Source organism: Meleagris gallopavo, chromosome 6 (assembly GCF_905368555.1).
Source record: "Meleagris gallopavo chromosome 6, MGAL_WU_HG_1.1, whole genome shotgun sequence".
NCBI lineage: Eukaryota > Metazoa > Chordata > Aves > Galliformes > Phasianidae > Meleagris > Meleagris gallopavo.
Window position 1 is genome coordinate 20,732,901 of NC_139409.1, and position 15,762 is coordinate 20,748,662.

General features: G+C 37.6%; 1 protein-coding gene across 8 annotated transcripts in view; it reads left to right on the forward strand.

Annotated features, from left to right (window-relative positions):
* The window catches only part of ADAM22 (ADAM metallopeptidase domain 22), a 125,726-nt gene that overhangs the window by 74,243 nt on the left and 35,721 nt on the right, over nt 1-15,762 (forward strand). For all 8 annotated transcript variants that reach the window (XM_085227378.1, XM_085227371.1, XM_085227372.1 and 5 more), the window contains exons 8-15: nt 3,781-3,851; nt 5,477-5,551; nt 7,856-7,927; nt 8,926-9,092; nt 11,216-11,300; nt 12,281-12,371; nt 13,668-13,719; nt 15,624-15,723. In XM_085227378.1, the coding sequence (XP_085083504.1) occupies nt 3,781-3,851; nt 5,477-5,551; nt 7,856-7,927; nt 8,926-9,092; nt 11,216-11,300; nt 12,281-12,371; nt 13,668-13,719; nt 15,624-15,723 (713 nt within the window). The remainder of the gene's footprint in view (nt 1-3,780; nt 3,852-5,476; nt 5,552-7,855; nt 7,928-8,925; nt 9,093-11,215; nt 11,301-12,280; nt 12,372-13,667; nt 13,720-15,623; nt 15,724-15,762) is intronic.

Sequence of the window (15,762 nt, forward strand, 5' to 3'; positions counted from 1 at the left end):
GCTTCAGATTTTTCCACAGAAATCCAGATACACTTGCATAGTTCTGATTTTACCATAGATAACAAGTAAATAGTTGTTGGCTTTTCAAATGGAAGATGTCTCCCTTGATTGAATTAAAATCATGAGGTCATAGAATTATTTTTTTTTTAAATGTTAAAAAGGAGATTTAATTATGGAATGTTAGTGGTCTGAGTTATAGAAATGTTTGTAATGTGGAGAAAAGGTGATATCTCTTTGTGCTTAGTATCTCATACGTGGTGAAATAAAATTTAACTTAGTGTTTGCCCTTCTACACGCTTGTATTTGCTTTTGTGAAGCTGTTTGGAAACATTATTCTGAGGCTTGTTGTAAAAGTTTCGGTAGTTGTAACAAATTATGCTCTGGCTGAAAATCCCACCATTTTTATTTGTCTTTGCTTATTCAGTTTAAGACTGTTTTTAAGTCGTGTCATGGACAGCCACATCTCCAGAGGATGAGAGCTGTTCCCACTGCCATCTGCTTGTCCACCCTTTCCCCAACATGACTTCATCCCCAGTCCCACAGCACACCGTACCCCACCTCCTCCTTCACTCCCAGCCTGTGCTGCCCCACCAGCACTGCTCTTGCACCGAGTCTTCTCTGCAGTCTGCGTGGTGTGCTCTATTGCCTTAACTTTCCTTTTTTGTTGTTTTCTTTAAGAAATACTTGCAAGTAATTGCTCGTATTATAGATTCATTTTATTTTTTTTTATTTTTGGAAGTACTGCCACAGAGTCGTTAACAGCAAGCACTGTGTTAGATTATGGCATCAGTATTTCTTATGTTCCTTAATACTTTCCTAATTTATCAATTTGCCCAGCGTAAGCAGCTGTTCCTTGATGTCAGGATTTTCTTCTTATCTTTTGAAGAGTCTGTGTAAAAGCTCGGATTTCCACTCAGCTCTGCATTAGGAATGGACTGGATGTATCACGAGCTTCTGTATTGATGTTAGAAAGGAAAAAAAACAAGTAATAGGGATTACTCGATATAAGTAATTGTAAAAGCCCACTATTTTACCACAGCTCAATAGCAATGTACTTTTTACATTCTTTTGCCCTCTGGGAGTTTAACAAAGAAGAGACAAACAAAAAGGAAAATAGCTATTGCAGAAAAGAATAAATTGTATTGTACTCTACAATTGCACGTAGACGCAATGACTTTAAAGAAAGAAAGCTCATCCAAAAACTTAGCATGTTTAGAGCCTCTGACTTCATAATTTAGTAGACTGTACGTTTTCTCACAGTCTGTCTTCAGACATTTAGTGCCCTGGCATTGTCTTAGACAACAGTATTTATTGAAGGTGTTGTTTTTCAAGTAGTGTATAACAGATGTCCCTTCCTTTTGGAGTCACTGGAGCTGTCCTTACATTTTTTCAAGATAATATCTTCCTGTCAAAATTTCCGCTAGGCTTTTTCAGCTCTGCATTTCCTGGCTGATTTTGCTGGTCATGTTATTTAGCCTGAGGGTCTCTGGCTGGAAATGGACCCTGTGTGAATTCATCCAGCTTGTGAGTTATGGCGCAGTGTTAATGTGTGCTAATGTGTCAGTGCTAATGGCTGCATCATTCCCCTCGGAGATGGCTGACTTCCGATGGTAGGGAAAAGGTTCACATTTGCTGGTCAAGTTATCTGGAATCCCGTACACGTCTTGTAAATTACTATTTCATTTATTTAGAAGTTAGATTGTTACTAGTTTCATTTATGATAATACAAAACCTCAAGTGAAAGGTTGAGAGTCACAAACACAGACTGAATTAATCAACATACCCAAAGTGCACAGAAAATCTTTAAGTGCACTGGTGTATCCATGAAAATGTTCCTAAGCCTAGGATTGCACAGGCCACTTTGTGGAAGGATATCTGCAAATTTCAAGCACCAAAATGAGAACATAATTGTTGAGATACAGCCAAGACAATGCCAGTTGTCCAAGCTTTGCTTTGATGGTTTGCATTGTAAGTGAATAGCCACTCCAGGTTAACGTTAGCTCTTACCCCTGGTGAAACTTTGTCAGATGGGTAATTCAAATTCTCATTTTAAGCCTTTGTTGGCATAACAGCTCTATCAGCTCCATCAAGTTCCAAATATTATTGTATTCAAGTGTATTTGAACCTTAAATAGAAATTGCAGGCATTTTACTATAATATGAGAGGTAAGATTAATAATTGGCTTGTTTGAAATATTAACATTTACCTTAATTTAATAGCTCTCTATATGCATAGCTAGCATGTTAAAAAATATATCACTGCATACTGATTTAACAGTACAAGAACAATCTGCAGCATTCGTGAACAGCAAATCTGTCAACAGGGGGGTAACATACATTGCATGACACAGGCAGCACTATATACATATATCACATACAGCACCAGAAGTGGGTGAGAAACTGTAGTGCTGTAAGAAACCTATGTACCAACAAAGCTGAACTACTGAGGGCTTTTAACACAATCAAAACATGTCTATAAAGGTGTGTGAATTGGAGTCCCTTAACTTACACATCTTCCATAGCGCTGTCTATTTCTCTATAGGACTGGTCAAATTGCCATGGAATTATTGCAGTCTTCAGTTCCTGGGGAATTAAAGGGTGTCCGAAGTTAGAGAAAATACAAAGGAGGGAAACTAGGTAAAGGAAAAATGTTACAGAATGCACAATTACAAGCACTTAATTTACTCAGAAAAAGTCTTTGTGGGGATATGTAAATAGTAAACATGTTTATACAAGATAAGGAAGGAGTTTGCTATTGTACAGGGAAAGGTGAGGGAGATGCTTTGAATCCAGAAGGTGGAGAAGTAGAATTGTCATAAAATCATTGAATGGTAGAATCATTTGAATTGGAAGGGACTTTTGAGCAGGGACAGCTATATCTGGTACTCAGAGCCCAGTAAAGCCTGGCCTTAAGTGTCTCCAGGGATGTGGCATCTGCCATCTCTCTGGGCAGCCTGTTCCAGTGCTTCACTGCTCTTATCATAGAAAACTTTATTCTTATATCCAATATAAATCTTCCCTCTTTTAGTTTGAAATCATTTCCCCTTGCCCTTACACGACAGATTCTGCCAAAAAGTCTGGCCCCTTTTTTCTTATAGCTCTCCCATGGAATTGTGTGGGAGTGACTGAGAACAAGTGTTGTCTTCTATTTAGTTTTTATTGTGTTCCTTTCCATCAGGGGCTAGTAGTAGATTTGACAGAAGAATAAACTACTTGGTGCTTACTATCAGAGGTTTATGAAATTAAAAACACAGTGGGATTAACAGGGAAGAATATCGTATTGACAGGGACAACTGCCAAATTCCCATAACATTTCTCCCAACTCAAACATGTTTTACGTTGTGAATATAATCTTCTTAAACTGTTAATTCTGCCTTTCATTCTCTTATTAATTTAGGTGGGTATTGCGAGGGCTCTGTGAATGCCTGCTGAATTTCTAAAAATATGATTTGCTCTGTGGAAACTCTGTGCTAATATTACATCCCCAGTATTGGTGAAGTTTTGGCATAGAACATCTGCTGTGCTTTCTGAAGCACGACACCTCCAGATCATCTGTTTCAGCAGACCAGATTATCACTAGTAGAGTTCTTAATAAGAACCCTGCTACAGGGAAGCATCTGTAACATTGCCTCCTTTCTAACTGGAACATTGAAAAAAGGAGTTGCTTTTGCATCTGATGCATGGAAGAATGCCATACTACTGTCATGAAGCATTGGGGTCACTAATTGTTGGGCTGTATTTTTGTAAACACTCAATGGGTTTGCCTGTGTTTTCTGCTTAGAGTTCTGGCACGTGAATGCTACATCACAGAAGTTTGTTGTAAAGCCGAGACACAAAAGAAGGAAAAGGCAGGTATGCACCGATGTGCTTATTTATAAGTAATATGCTATCAAGTTTGTCCTGTGTCTGCTGAACTGTTTCATCCAGATGGAGTCCTGTTGCTGCTCCTGGACTGGCATGAGGTCTCTATGTATGATACAGCTATAACAGAAAGTGGTATCTAATGTTGACAAGGGATTGCTGGACTCTCTTGTACAGTGCCTACCTGAAGAGTTAAGTGCTTATGTTGTCACCTTTCATTAAGGTGCCACCACAACGTCAATTTCAAGAGAATTTTTGGGTACCCTATGATGTGTGTGTGGCCAAAGCATGGCAGACCCTCTCCATTACATTTATAAAAGCATGAGCCATTTCCACACATAGGCTCAATTTAATCTGTTGCTGAATCTCAAGAATAGCATTTCTCTCAATATTGAAAAATTTTTAAACACTGCTAAATTGCATATGGAAAAAATATAATAGATAAATATCTATCTATAATAGATAAAATATTTTATCCTATTTTGGATACATAGTTTTTCAGAAACTCCTATGTAATGAAACATTAACAAATCACTTTTATGTTGCAATGGTAACAAGTACCTACTTTATCTTACTTTGTTTTAAAATAAATATTCTAAAGTGATATTTTGGTCTCCGTTTTTTTAAAGGGGAGAAGAAATTAACTTATATTTGTACGTTGGAAAGACAGAAACAATTCTTTGCTTTAGGAATGGAGCTGAAATAATGGTACAGGTCAAAACAGAACTGGCTGAAAGGGCCTGAACAGTGCTGGCAACATCAAACAGAGGACAGTGAGAGGGGAGGATGACTTTCTCTCTGACTAATGTAACCATCTCAGATTGAGAAAAGAAGTGAGAAAGAAACTGGAAAAAAATCCAAAAATCATTCATGAGGATCTTATTTTACATTAGGTGGTTTGCTATCTTTCTTTAAACTAGCCATTACTCTGCATTTTCAAATCATATTGATGTAATAACTCTCCTGGAAAAAAAAAAACAGGAAAACAAGAACACCATGGAGAAGCACTGTCATAAATGTTTCTAAATGCAAAGTAAGTGTGTGAGACGGAGGTGGGTACTGCATTTGCTGTATGAATCAAGCAGTGTGCAAATAAAAAATACTGAGATTTTTCTGTAAAAAGCGTAGGAAGGATTACTTTCTTAGTGAAAAAGAAAGTTTATATATGTGAGCCTTGCTGAGAATTGTCCTTTAAAAAATCTAAACTTGGAATTTGCTGGATTAAAATGCTTGATTTCATTGTTTAAGTTCAAACAAGTGTTCCAGAGGAGGTGAAATATGAGGACTATATATTTGAAAAAAAAAATCCAGTCCGTTCCTTTTCACCCTCCACGAAATATCCCAACCAGTTACACAGTAAATATGTTTACTCATTTTTACAGCAAATCCAGACAAAATTGACAAACGTGTAAACCTACAATTCTCTGCATAGGGTACAGCTAAGAATTTTTTTTACTGGCTTAATTAATAACAAGAAGTATTGTCAAAATCTAAAAGCAGAATTAACAAAAATATGTGTGAGAAGCTTGTTTGCTGAAACTGTTTCTAGTTACCAGTTATACTTCCTCTGTACTCTGTCATCATCACTCTCTCTTATGGTTATATTCTCTCTGTAGGTTCGTCAGATTCCACGTAAAATTGAAGAAGAAACAAAATACATTGAGTTAATGATTGTAAATGATCATCTAATGGTAAGACTGGCATACTTCAATATCTTATGTTTGTCAGTAGAATAAAATTCACTTCATTTTCCTATAAGTGATAAAGAATAATATATGGCCAGAATAAATGCAGTGTCCTTAAGAAAAAAGATTGTCATTGATAGAGATGTGACTGAATGTTAGCAAGGTGACTTCACCAAGAATGCAAGCAGTCCTGCATATCAGAGAAAGCATCATAAATTAAAGCTTTGCATCAAAAGGTAGTTAATGAAAATGGGGCTTAAGTTGATGGCTTTCTTTCAGACTTTCTTCAGTACTTGTCTTCAGTGCAGCAGCTCAGCAATCACTAATGTAATCACTGACTTTGTGCAGCTGCTGCTGACAATGGGAAGATTAATATTGACTAGATTTTTTTGATACATCCAAATAAATTTAGAGAAATGTGTTTTGTTAAGCTTGAATATTTTCTTAGGGAAAAACATAAATGGGCTCTCTAATGTAGTGGAAAGAAGCATACGAAAGCTTAGTGTATTGAAGAAAAACGAGGCTTAGTGAAGCACAGATTTATGTCAGTGAAGTTCATTATTAATTAATAAAAGGCATAGCAAAAGAAATGATGAACTCTTCATCTCTCACAGTCTTCAAATATGAACAGGATATTTCTTGAAGATGTGTTTGTTTCAAACACAAATGGTAGGATTTGATCCTGAAGCAACTGGGTAAAGCTCAGAGACCAGTGATGCCCCTCAAACTGCTGATTTATTATTAGGTGATTTTATGATTCTTTGTGGCTTTGAAATCAGTGTATCTATACGTTTTGTCAGTCCTTTTTGTAAGGTGCAACTTCTTTCTTTCCCTCAAACTGGCAAAATCAGACAATAGGAGTCTAAAAGGAATTTATCATTCTTATTAGACAATTTTAGTGATACCAACATACTCTTGTCAGCTCAGTTTGGTGAGAGTAGCAATAAATTCCTAGATTAAAACAAACAATACGAGATGCTGAATTCTCTTGAAGTATTATGTTTGTCCTGAAGACCTGAAGCTGCAGCATTTCCACTGGGACCTCATTTGTCTGGGGACAACGCTTCCTAATTTTTGGTTAATTATTGGCAATGCAAGAATCGGCCAACTTGAAAGTTTGTTCTCTGAAACAAATGTCTTTGAACATCTGTAATAAGCTACATAATTTTATTCCATGAAGAGGAGGCAAGCTCTTGGCTCATTCCTTACCCTATGGTGCATAGGTGTGTTTTGCACATTCTTTATGTGTGCCGTAGACGCCACACTCCAGGTGGACACAGCCAGCAGCTCCCAGGTCCAGGGACACCTCCGTTTATTTTGTGCCATATCCATTTCATCCTTTATACCATTTTTAGCTTTGCAGTCTTGTTCCTCTGTTATTCTAGTAAGTGAAACTTCCTCATTTTTCAGTGTTTTTTTCTTCCATTCCTGCTCATAAACCTTCCTTTCCCACCAGACACTTCTTATGTACTAAAATATCCCAACTTCCAGAAAACGTTCCTTCCAAAATCAAGCATCTTGGGACACAAGGTGGTCAAACATTTCTGAAAATCTTTGCCTTTAAGTCCAGAATTCTTCTAAGATACTTGTGCCTTCATACTCATAGTGCTTGTTTATGTCTGTGTTTCTGCAGACAAGAGTACTTGAAAAAGTATCTTCAGTGTTAAAAGGTCATCTTTATCACATTGTGGTATAGATTTCATTGAAGATGCCCTTGCAATCTGATTGCTAAAGTGATTTGAGCCATTATTCAGTGTGATATTATAAATGAAGAAATCCGGAATCTAGTCTAAGGGAGGGAAGTACTGGAAAAACGTAGGAAATCTATTAGATTGCAGCACAAATACAAGCACAGATGTTGGAACACCTCTAAAGAAATCTCAGTTATAGAGATTTTGCTGCTAATTTCTGTACTGGCATTTGGAAATTTCCTTTAATAATAAATAAAGCTAATGAATGAATTATTTAATATTTATTTAATATTATTTATTTAATAATAAATAAAGTTAATGAATGAATAAATAATTAATAAAGCTAATGAAGAGATTAACAATGGATTCCTGTTCTTATAGCATTTTTTTTCCGCTGAAGATCTTAGAATGCTTTCCTTATAACAGTTGTTGTGAAATGTATCAATAATGTGCATTTCTGAGCAGTTTTCTACTATCATTTAATAGTTCAGCACAAGAGACCAAACCATACACAGAGCCTCTCCTGTTGGCATAGTTACTTTTTACTTAGTGGGTTTTTTGGAAAAGGAACTTGTTCTTCTAAATCTATACTTGTAATTTATCTGTGTTTGTTTTGCAGTGTAAAAAGCACCGCTTATCAGTTGGCCACACAAACAGCTATGCTAAGTCAGTTGTGAACTTGGCAGATTTAGTAAGTATCACTTGACTGAATGTTCTTTTATGCATGAGATCATCATATGATTCTCCTTCTGATAAATCAGGAGCTGTTATTTCATGGTGTACCTAATAACAACAAATGCAAAGATCACCAATTTTCATCTAGAACTGAAGTCAGTCATGTCAGCCTTTGTCTAAAATAAAGCATTAGAGAATTTTTTGTGGCTGCAAGCATTCAAGTATCTTTAATCAGATAGATCTCTGGAGTTGAGGTTTAAAGAGCATCTTAGATATGATAGTTTTTAACACAAGCTTATAAGTTGTCTACCTGAAACCTAAAAAATCATCTGAATTAGAATACACTAAAATATCTCTAAAAAAGAGAGAAAAATGAAAACCATTTAAGTAATGAGTTAGAATAGGGACATACAAATGGATTATGTGGATTATATTTTTGATGCTAAGTAGGATAAGCTGCTGGCTCTTACATCTCATTCTGGAAAAGCATTACTAGAAAAAAGAAGAATGTAGTTGCCACTCTTGAAATGTGCATTATTAACCCCCAATATTGAATGTATGGCTGCCGGTGAGAGCTTAAATACTCCTGTAGAGGTGAATAGCAGTGAAAACAAAGGGTTTTTTTGATCTAAGAGATATCTCTTGTGTCCCTGAAGTGAGCTGGACAATATAAGAGGCCCATTAACCCAAATCTTTGAATTGTTTGAAAAGCTTCTGTAGCATTTTATCAAAAACCTCACCTCTGTCTTATGAGCCTCTGCCTGAGCAGGACCTCAGGGGGATTTTTCTGTGGAATAAGAGAGGGGGTAGAAGAATTAGGCCTAAAATCTAGATGTTACTTTCTTTTCATGTTTGTGTCTTGCTTTTAAGGGAGACAAAAGCACCTAACCTAAAGTGTGTTAGAACAAGCTAAATATTTTGTCACGTAAGAATGAAACCTGTTACAAAGAAGGGGTAAACCTCACCTTCATTCTCCTTAACTTAATCTATTTGTTCGTTCTGTTAATGCACCAGATATATAAAGAACAGCTTAACACCAGGATAGTATTGGTTGCCATGGAAACCTGGGCTACTGATAACAAGTTCACCATATCTGAAAACCCCCTGGTGACCCTGCGTGAGTTTATGAAATATAGGAGGGATTTTATCAGAGAGAAAAGTGATGCAGTTCACCTTTTTTCGTACGTAATCTCGTGTGATGTTTTCTTACTGTTTCTTTTCCTTTCCTTGGGGGTTGCTTATCACGAGTGCCTGACGCATCTCCTTTCTGTTGTGTGTATAACCCACAATAATTCAGAAAACAACATTTCTGAGGGGAGGTGGGAAGAAGTCAATACAGCGCACAATCTGCCTGCCAGTGCAACCAGAGGTTTTGCTCCCCTTTTAGTTTTAACATATTAAGCTTGAGCTGTATGCACTGTAATTAATTCCTGGCTGTCCTCTGCAATTACCTGCTCTGTGAGTGCAGCTGCCTGGAGGGTGATGCATGGTTCCACCTTGTACATTCACTTCTTTAGTAGCAGAGCACAGACAGCACTGTTGAACTGTGTAGAGGCAGAACATTGGCTTTAAAAGCCATGAGTTTTCCTGCTTAAGAAGCACTCTGGTCTGCCTTGCTCTGTTGAATGACTTGCATGCTGCAGGATTATTGAAAGGAGCATTGGATCCTCAGAACAGTCTGTCCTTCAGAAAGACATATGATATAAGAATAATAAGCTGGAAGGAATTTTATTATCTCTAAACCTCTAAATTACTTTGATAATAGGATTGATATAACAAATTATATCTAAAAAATAACAGAGACACTCTTGATAGGATTTTTATCCCCAGGAGACAGGCCAGGTAGCTTGTTCTGCTGGAGCCCTTATCCCTCTCTGCTGAGAGATAGGAAGCTACATGAATAAATTTAGCTTTAACTCTTCACTTTTATGTGACTCCAGTAGGGAACCTTGATGCGCAGCCCCAGTATCCAGCCTCTCAGAGTTTTTTGCACACGCTTAATTACTGTCACTGCTTTCCTATGTGAAGTTAGATCCCTGAGTGTTACTTGTACATTTTAGTTTGTCAGTGTCTCGGTTCTTCATCTGTAAAAAGGAATCTTTTTTTTTTTTCCCCACATCTTTTTATTTCTTTTCTATGAAATTGTAAGGTCTTTGGGGGAGATGTTCTCTTGAATGTTTCTGGATTGGCTAGGTCCTCTTTCTCCCTGTGACTGAGACACTGGATAACACTGTAATACAATTTCCAGTGCTACCTGTAACACCATTTTAACTGGTCAAGATACTGTATTCGTAGATTACTTAGGAATACAGTTCTAAAATTGTGTCCTTGAGTAAAATATGGCTGAGTGGGGAGGGCAAGTGGCTGCTCTGGCAGCACACCAGTTAAAAACCAACTTCCACTTTCAGCACAGTTAGCCCATTATGTTCTGTTTCATGTCATTTTTCTGTTTTCCTTTGAGAAAACCAGTGTGCACTGGCTTGGCTGGATCAGTACTTCTAAAGTGGTGCAAAGCATCTTTTGTCTCCAGTAACTGGCAGTCATTCATACTGATTTGGTCAACATCAAAGGCATCGTTAAATTTAGGCTTACAGCGCAGCTGCCACCTGGATGAGATCAGCTGCAATTCTGGGGAGTTCTGACCCATCGGGGAGCCACAAGCCATCTCCCTTTCGTTTTTGCCACATCTGCATTGCTTAATTGGACATGTGTCTTTTCCCCAGGCCCCCAGGCGCTGGAAGCATAGTGGCCTCTCTTGCACTCTGTAGCATGTACCAAAGCAGTGTCCAAGTGTGGATGTTGAAAACCACTTGCTAAATTATGACTGATCATAGAATGGTTTGGGATGGAAGAGACCTCAAAGCCCACCCAGTTCCCACCCCCTACCATGGGCAGGGCTGCTCCCCCGTCGCTCAGGCTGCCCAGGGTCCTATCCAACCTGACTTTGAGCACCTCCAGGGATGGAGCACCCACAGCTTCTGTGGGCAGCTGTGCCAGTGCCTCACTGCCTTCTATATATGAACAAAAGTATGGTGAGATAGGAAGTCTTGTCTTATGCTTTCTTATATTAGGTAATGTGAGAATGAGGAGGGAAGATGGTAAAACTTTTCTGGGGACTGTCATGTGAGATCTGTGAATGTTATCTGTTATTCTCATTTTATTTTTGCATAATTTTTCAACATAGTGATGGGACCTGGCATTTGCTGGTTTCTCATTTGAAAATAGGATAAATACTAAGATGGGTAAATGCAAAAGTTGTGGGATGAGCAGGGTAAACTTTCTTTTCTTTTCCTTTTTGTCAAAGGGGGAGTCGATTTCAGAGCAGTCGAAGTGGTGTAGCTCACACTGGTGGAATCTGCTCCTTGCTTAAAGGCGGAGGTGTGAATGAGGTAGGTGTGGGTACTGGGATGGATGAAAAGTGGTGGAAATTTGTCTGCAGGGAATTTATCAGTGCAGTTCCTCAAAATATCTTGCTGCTGCTTTGCTGATGCAGAGCCTTAGCACTGCTCTGTGGAAGGGATGTCTTAATGAAGAACAGTACGTGAATAAAGTTGGACATGGGCTCAAATACACTTTCCAGCAGTTTTTGCAATATTCTATCATTCATTCTTGTGACTACAGTGACAAAAAAGAAGCAGACTTTCTTAACTTATTTGTAAGCCAGCGTTTAGTCTTCCTCACATGTTCATTTACATTTCCTCTGAAGTAATTACTTTAACATTATGAATCTCATTTTGCCTTTTATTGCCTTTAAATGAAAAAAGCTTTGGCTGTACCTGAGATTATAGAATCATTAAGGTTGAAAATGACCACTGAGATCACCTAGTCCAATTGTCAACCTATCACCACCAGGCCCACTAAACCGTGTCCCTCAGTGCCACATCTGCACATTTCTTGAACACCTCTAGGAACAGTAATTCCACCACTTCCCTGGGTAACTTGCTCCAATGCATTACCACTCTTTCTGGGAAGAAGTTTTTCCTAACATCAAACCTGAGCCTCCCCTGGAGCAACCTAAGGCCATTACCTCTTGTCCTAATGCTAGTTATCTAGGAGAAGAGGCCAACTCCAACCTTGCCACAGCCTCATTTCAGGTAGCTGTAGAGAGCAATAAGGTCACCCCCGAACTTCCTCTTCTCCAGACTGAACAATCCCAGCTCCCTCAGCTGCTCCTCATAAGACTTGTGCTCCAGACACCTCTCCAGCTTTCTTGCCGTTTCTCTGTCTGGACATGCTCCAGGGCCTCAATTTCTTTGTTGTTGTAGCCCAAAACTGAACACAGTGCTTGAAGGGAAGCCTCAGCAGTGCTGAGTATGGAGGGGGATACGTGTACCTGATTACTCTTCCTATTCTTACTTCTTTCTTTCAGTTTGGAAAGCCTGACTTAATGGCAGTTACCCTGGCACAGACATTGGCCCAAAATATTGGCATATTCTCAGACAGAAGAAAACTCATAAGTGGTAAGTTTGTATGCTTTTTCACATCCTCTCAAGAGAAAATATTAACAAGTGGAGAATCTTACCAGTGTCTCTCTGATATGTTCTTCTGTAATGTTTCTTACAATGTTGGAATACTATTACTTTTCTTGTAATAAAATGAGGAGACACTACCATTGGTTTAACTCTACTTAAATGCCACAATTTCCCCCTGCCCTAATTGCTGGTAGGACTGGTGCCATCATTTTGTTAAAAATAAGTTGTAAAGTTGTATATCACCATTCATTTCAGGGAGATTGATGTAACACCCACAAACTGAATGGCTGCTGTGCTGCAGTGCGGAGGTAGAGAGACAGACATTATTAGACCAGGGATGGTGATTAGCTCCCTCAGTCCTGTTACGAAGGATGGATTTGACAACATATCTCTTTCCCTGTTCGCCTTAAATGAATTCCTCTTCTATATTACCCAAATCTCCTGTATTTATCACTCTGCTGCTGCCATTTGTCTATTATTTGTAACCTTGTGTTTCAACTTCCCAATAGCCCCTGTTAACCTGCAGTGCTTTAATTTATCAATCCTTGATCCCCACAAGCAGCTCTTCGTCCCTGCTTTCACTAAACAATATCAGTACTGTGCTTTTTTAAATGGCATATGACAATTCATTGCGCTGAAAGCCTTACATTTAAAAACATAATTTCTATATTGACTAACATAAATGTTTTCATGGATTTTGTTTTCAGACATTGTAGAGACAGTACATAATGCAGAGATACATCTGCAAGCAAAGGTTATTGTAGTACACATAATTTTATTTTGAAAAATACTCCAACACATAGGATGCTCTGTGCTACTTACATATTCAGTATTCATTTTCTAGCTGCATGTTATTAAACTGCTGTAAGGAAAAGAGGGAAATAGTAAAACTGACGGATCCTACTGATTCTGTTATTTACACTGAAAATTTGGGAATCAAATATAATGACACGGGAGAAGGCGGCAGAGCTGCCTCGTGATATGCAAGTGCTGGAGGCTGACAGTGCAGTTTCCTTTGACTTCACTTAAGGGAAGGAAAAAAATACAGAGCATGTTTTCAAGGTTTGGATTCTTTGCAAGGATTGCAAAGAATCATGCATAGATTTTGAAAGGAGGCTCAGTGTGCACTGACACACTTAAATTAAGGTGTGCAATAAAAGAGCAAATGATTCTTTTCAATTTATATTTAAAACTGCAATAGAATTGATTCCAATGTGATTTTTGTGATAAGAAATGTACTTTGGACTCTCAAGATTCAAGATGTAAATTTTACTTTGTTGTCAGGTGAGTGTAAGTGTGAGGACACCTGGTCTGGATGCATAATGGGAGACACAGGGTAAGACATTCGCTGGAGGGAGGTCACGTCCTGCATACAATGCCATAAAGAAAAAGCATGAAAATGTTTGTCTTTTGCATTTCAGTGGAATATTTTCTGTGAATTGTTATTTTTTCAGAAAGCAAACTGTTACCTACAAAATATACTTAGAATAGACACTTATAAATATGTGAATTAGTAACTTAATGAGAGGATATAAGGATTCTTAGTAACCACTGGTTTCAATGGCAGTGCTCAGAAGCTCATCAGCCAAGCAGGTTCTGCAAAGAAGCAGAACCATGTTTCACTTCTTCCATGAGTTTGCTGCTGAGCTGTGGAAACAAAGACTCATCAAAATTCCTAAAATACCATGCTCAAATTCCTTGCCCATGTCTCATTTTTATTACTTCTACTGCAGTCTTTCATTTTTCATCCTACAATTTGTATGGTAATGCTAGAAAAAATGCTCCCATGGGAGGTTTGATATTCTCATGCTCACATAAAGTAATCACTGAAGAGATTTTATGTGAGGACTACTGAATTTGTAAATTTCTGCTTTTAGCTGAAATTGATGATGCTTCCTAGTGCGTGTATTCAGAACTTAATTCACCATATTATAGACCTGTCTTCATGCATATAAATTAAACAAGAGTCTATTATGAGGTACAGATAGTATTCCAAATTTTTAAAGGAATTTTGATCTCACTTGCAAATTTCGCAGTTGCTTTGTGGCAAGAACTATTTTGAACAATATAAAGCATATTTCATTCAAAACACTGGAAATATCAATGTGTGCCTTTTTTTCACTTTGTGTACCTAAAAGCAAACTATGTAAGATTTTTCTAATTTTCAGTATGACGGAAAGCCAATATGGGGAGACATCCTTGATTCTTCTAAAAAAAAAATGCTTCCTTATCTAATGGTCTTTAAATCCTTTATTTGAAGTCTGAACCTTTAAAATAATTAGGCATACGACAAATATATGCACTCATAGCAACTCATAGCTTATCATTGAACAATGTGAATTCCACATTCTCTGCAGTCTTTAGATCTAAATCATAAACACTAGAGACTGTAAAGAACAATTATGTTTTGCAGATTATCATTCCTGGCAACACAGGATTATTTTATGAAGTACTTCTGCTAATATTTTGTTTTATCTAGTGGTGAACTGATACTAAAAAGCCTTTCAGACTCCAAAATCTGTTTGAACCATAGGTACTTTTGTAACTAAGGACCTAAACATAAAGATCACTCAAGTTACCTTGGGAAGAACTCTTTCCTTGTGGAAAGGAGCAATTCAAAATCTTTTTGCATTAGTTAAAGCTCAGATTGGTATTAAGTGCAACTCAGATTGGCAGTCGGTACTCAAATGAAATCCATTCCATTGGGCACAAGAGGGAAGAAGCTGAAATGTTAGCTGATGTTTGCTAGAAGCACATTTAAAAACTGCATAGCTGTATTATATAAAAATTCAGTGTGCCAAGAGAGCAATTTCAACTAAGAGAAGAGTGAACTACAAGCGATCTTTAAAAGGGCCATGTGTGAGAAAGGCAGCTGTTGTCCACTGCAGAATGGGAAGAAATATGAGAAGAAATAATTGTATTTCTGAAACAGGCCCTTTAGTGGAACTGGACATGTCTGTGAGAACCACACATTGACTGTTAGGATTTATGATATTTGGCATAAAATAACTTAGTGGAAAATTTTTTGTCTTCTCTCTTTACATGAACTCTGTGTAATTGTTGAAAGATGTTTCTCATTTACTAAAATTATTTAAAATTTAAAGAATGTTGCAAGCAAATATCTTCCCTCTGATTCTGAACAGTGTATTTTTAGCAGCTTTTCTAAAATATGTTATACCTGTCCTCCTCTTATTTTGAAGAAAGAAAATGTACTATAAAAAGCACCTTATTTATTTGTAGGTATTATCTACCAAGCAAGTTCTCCAAGTGTGATATTGAAGAGTATCACGAATTTTTAAACAACGGAGGTGGAGCCTGCCTTTTCAATAAGCCAACCAAGGTAAGAATTACCTTATTATTGAGTATTCTTTCTATTATA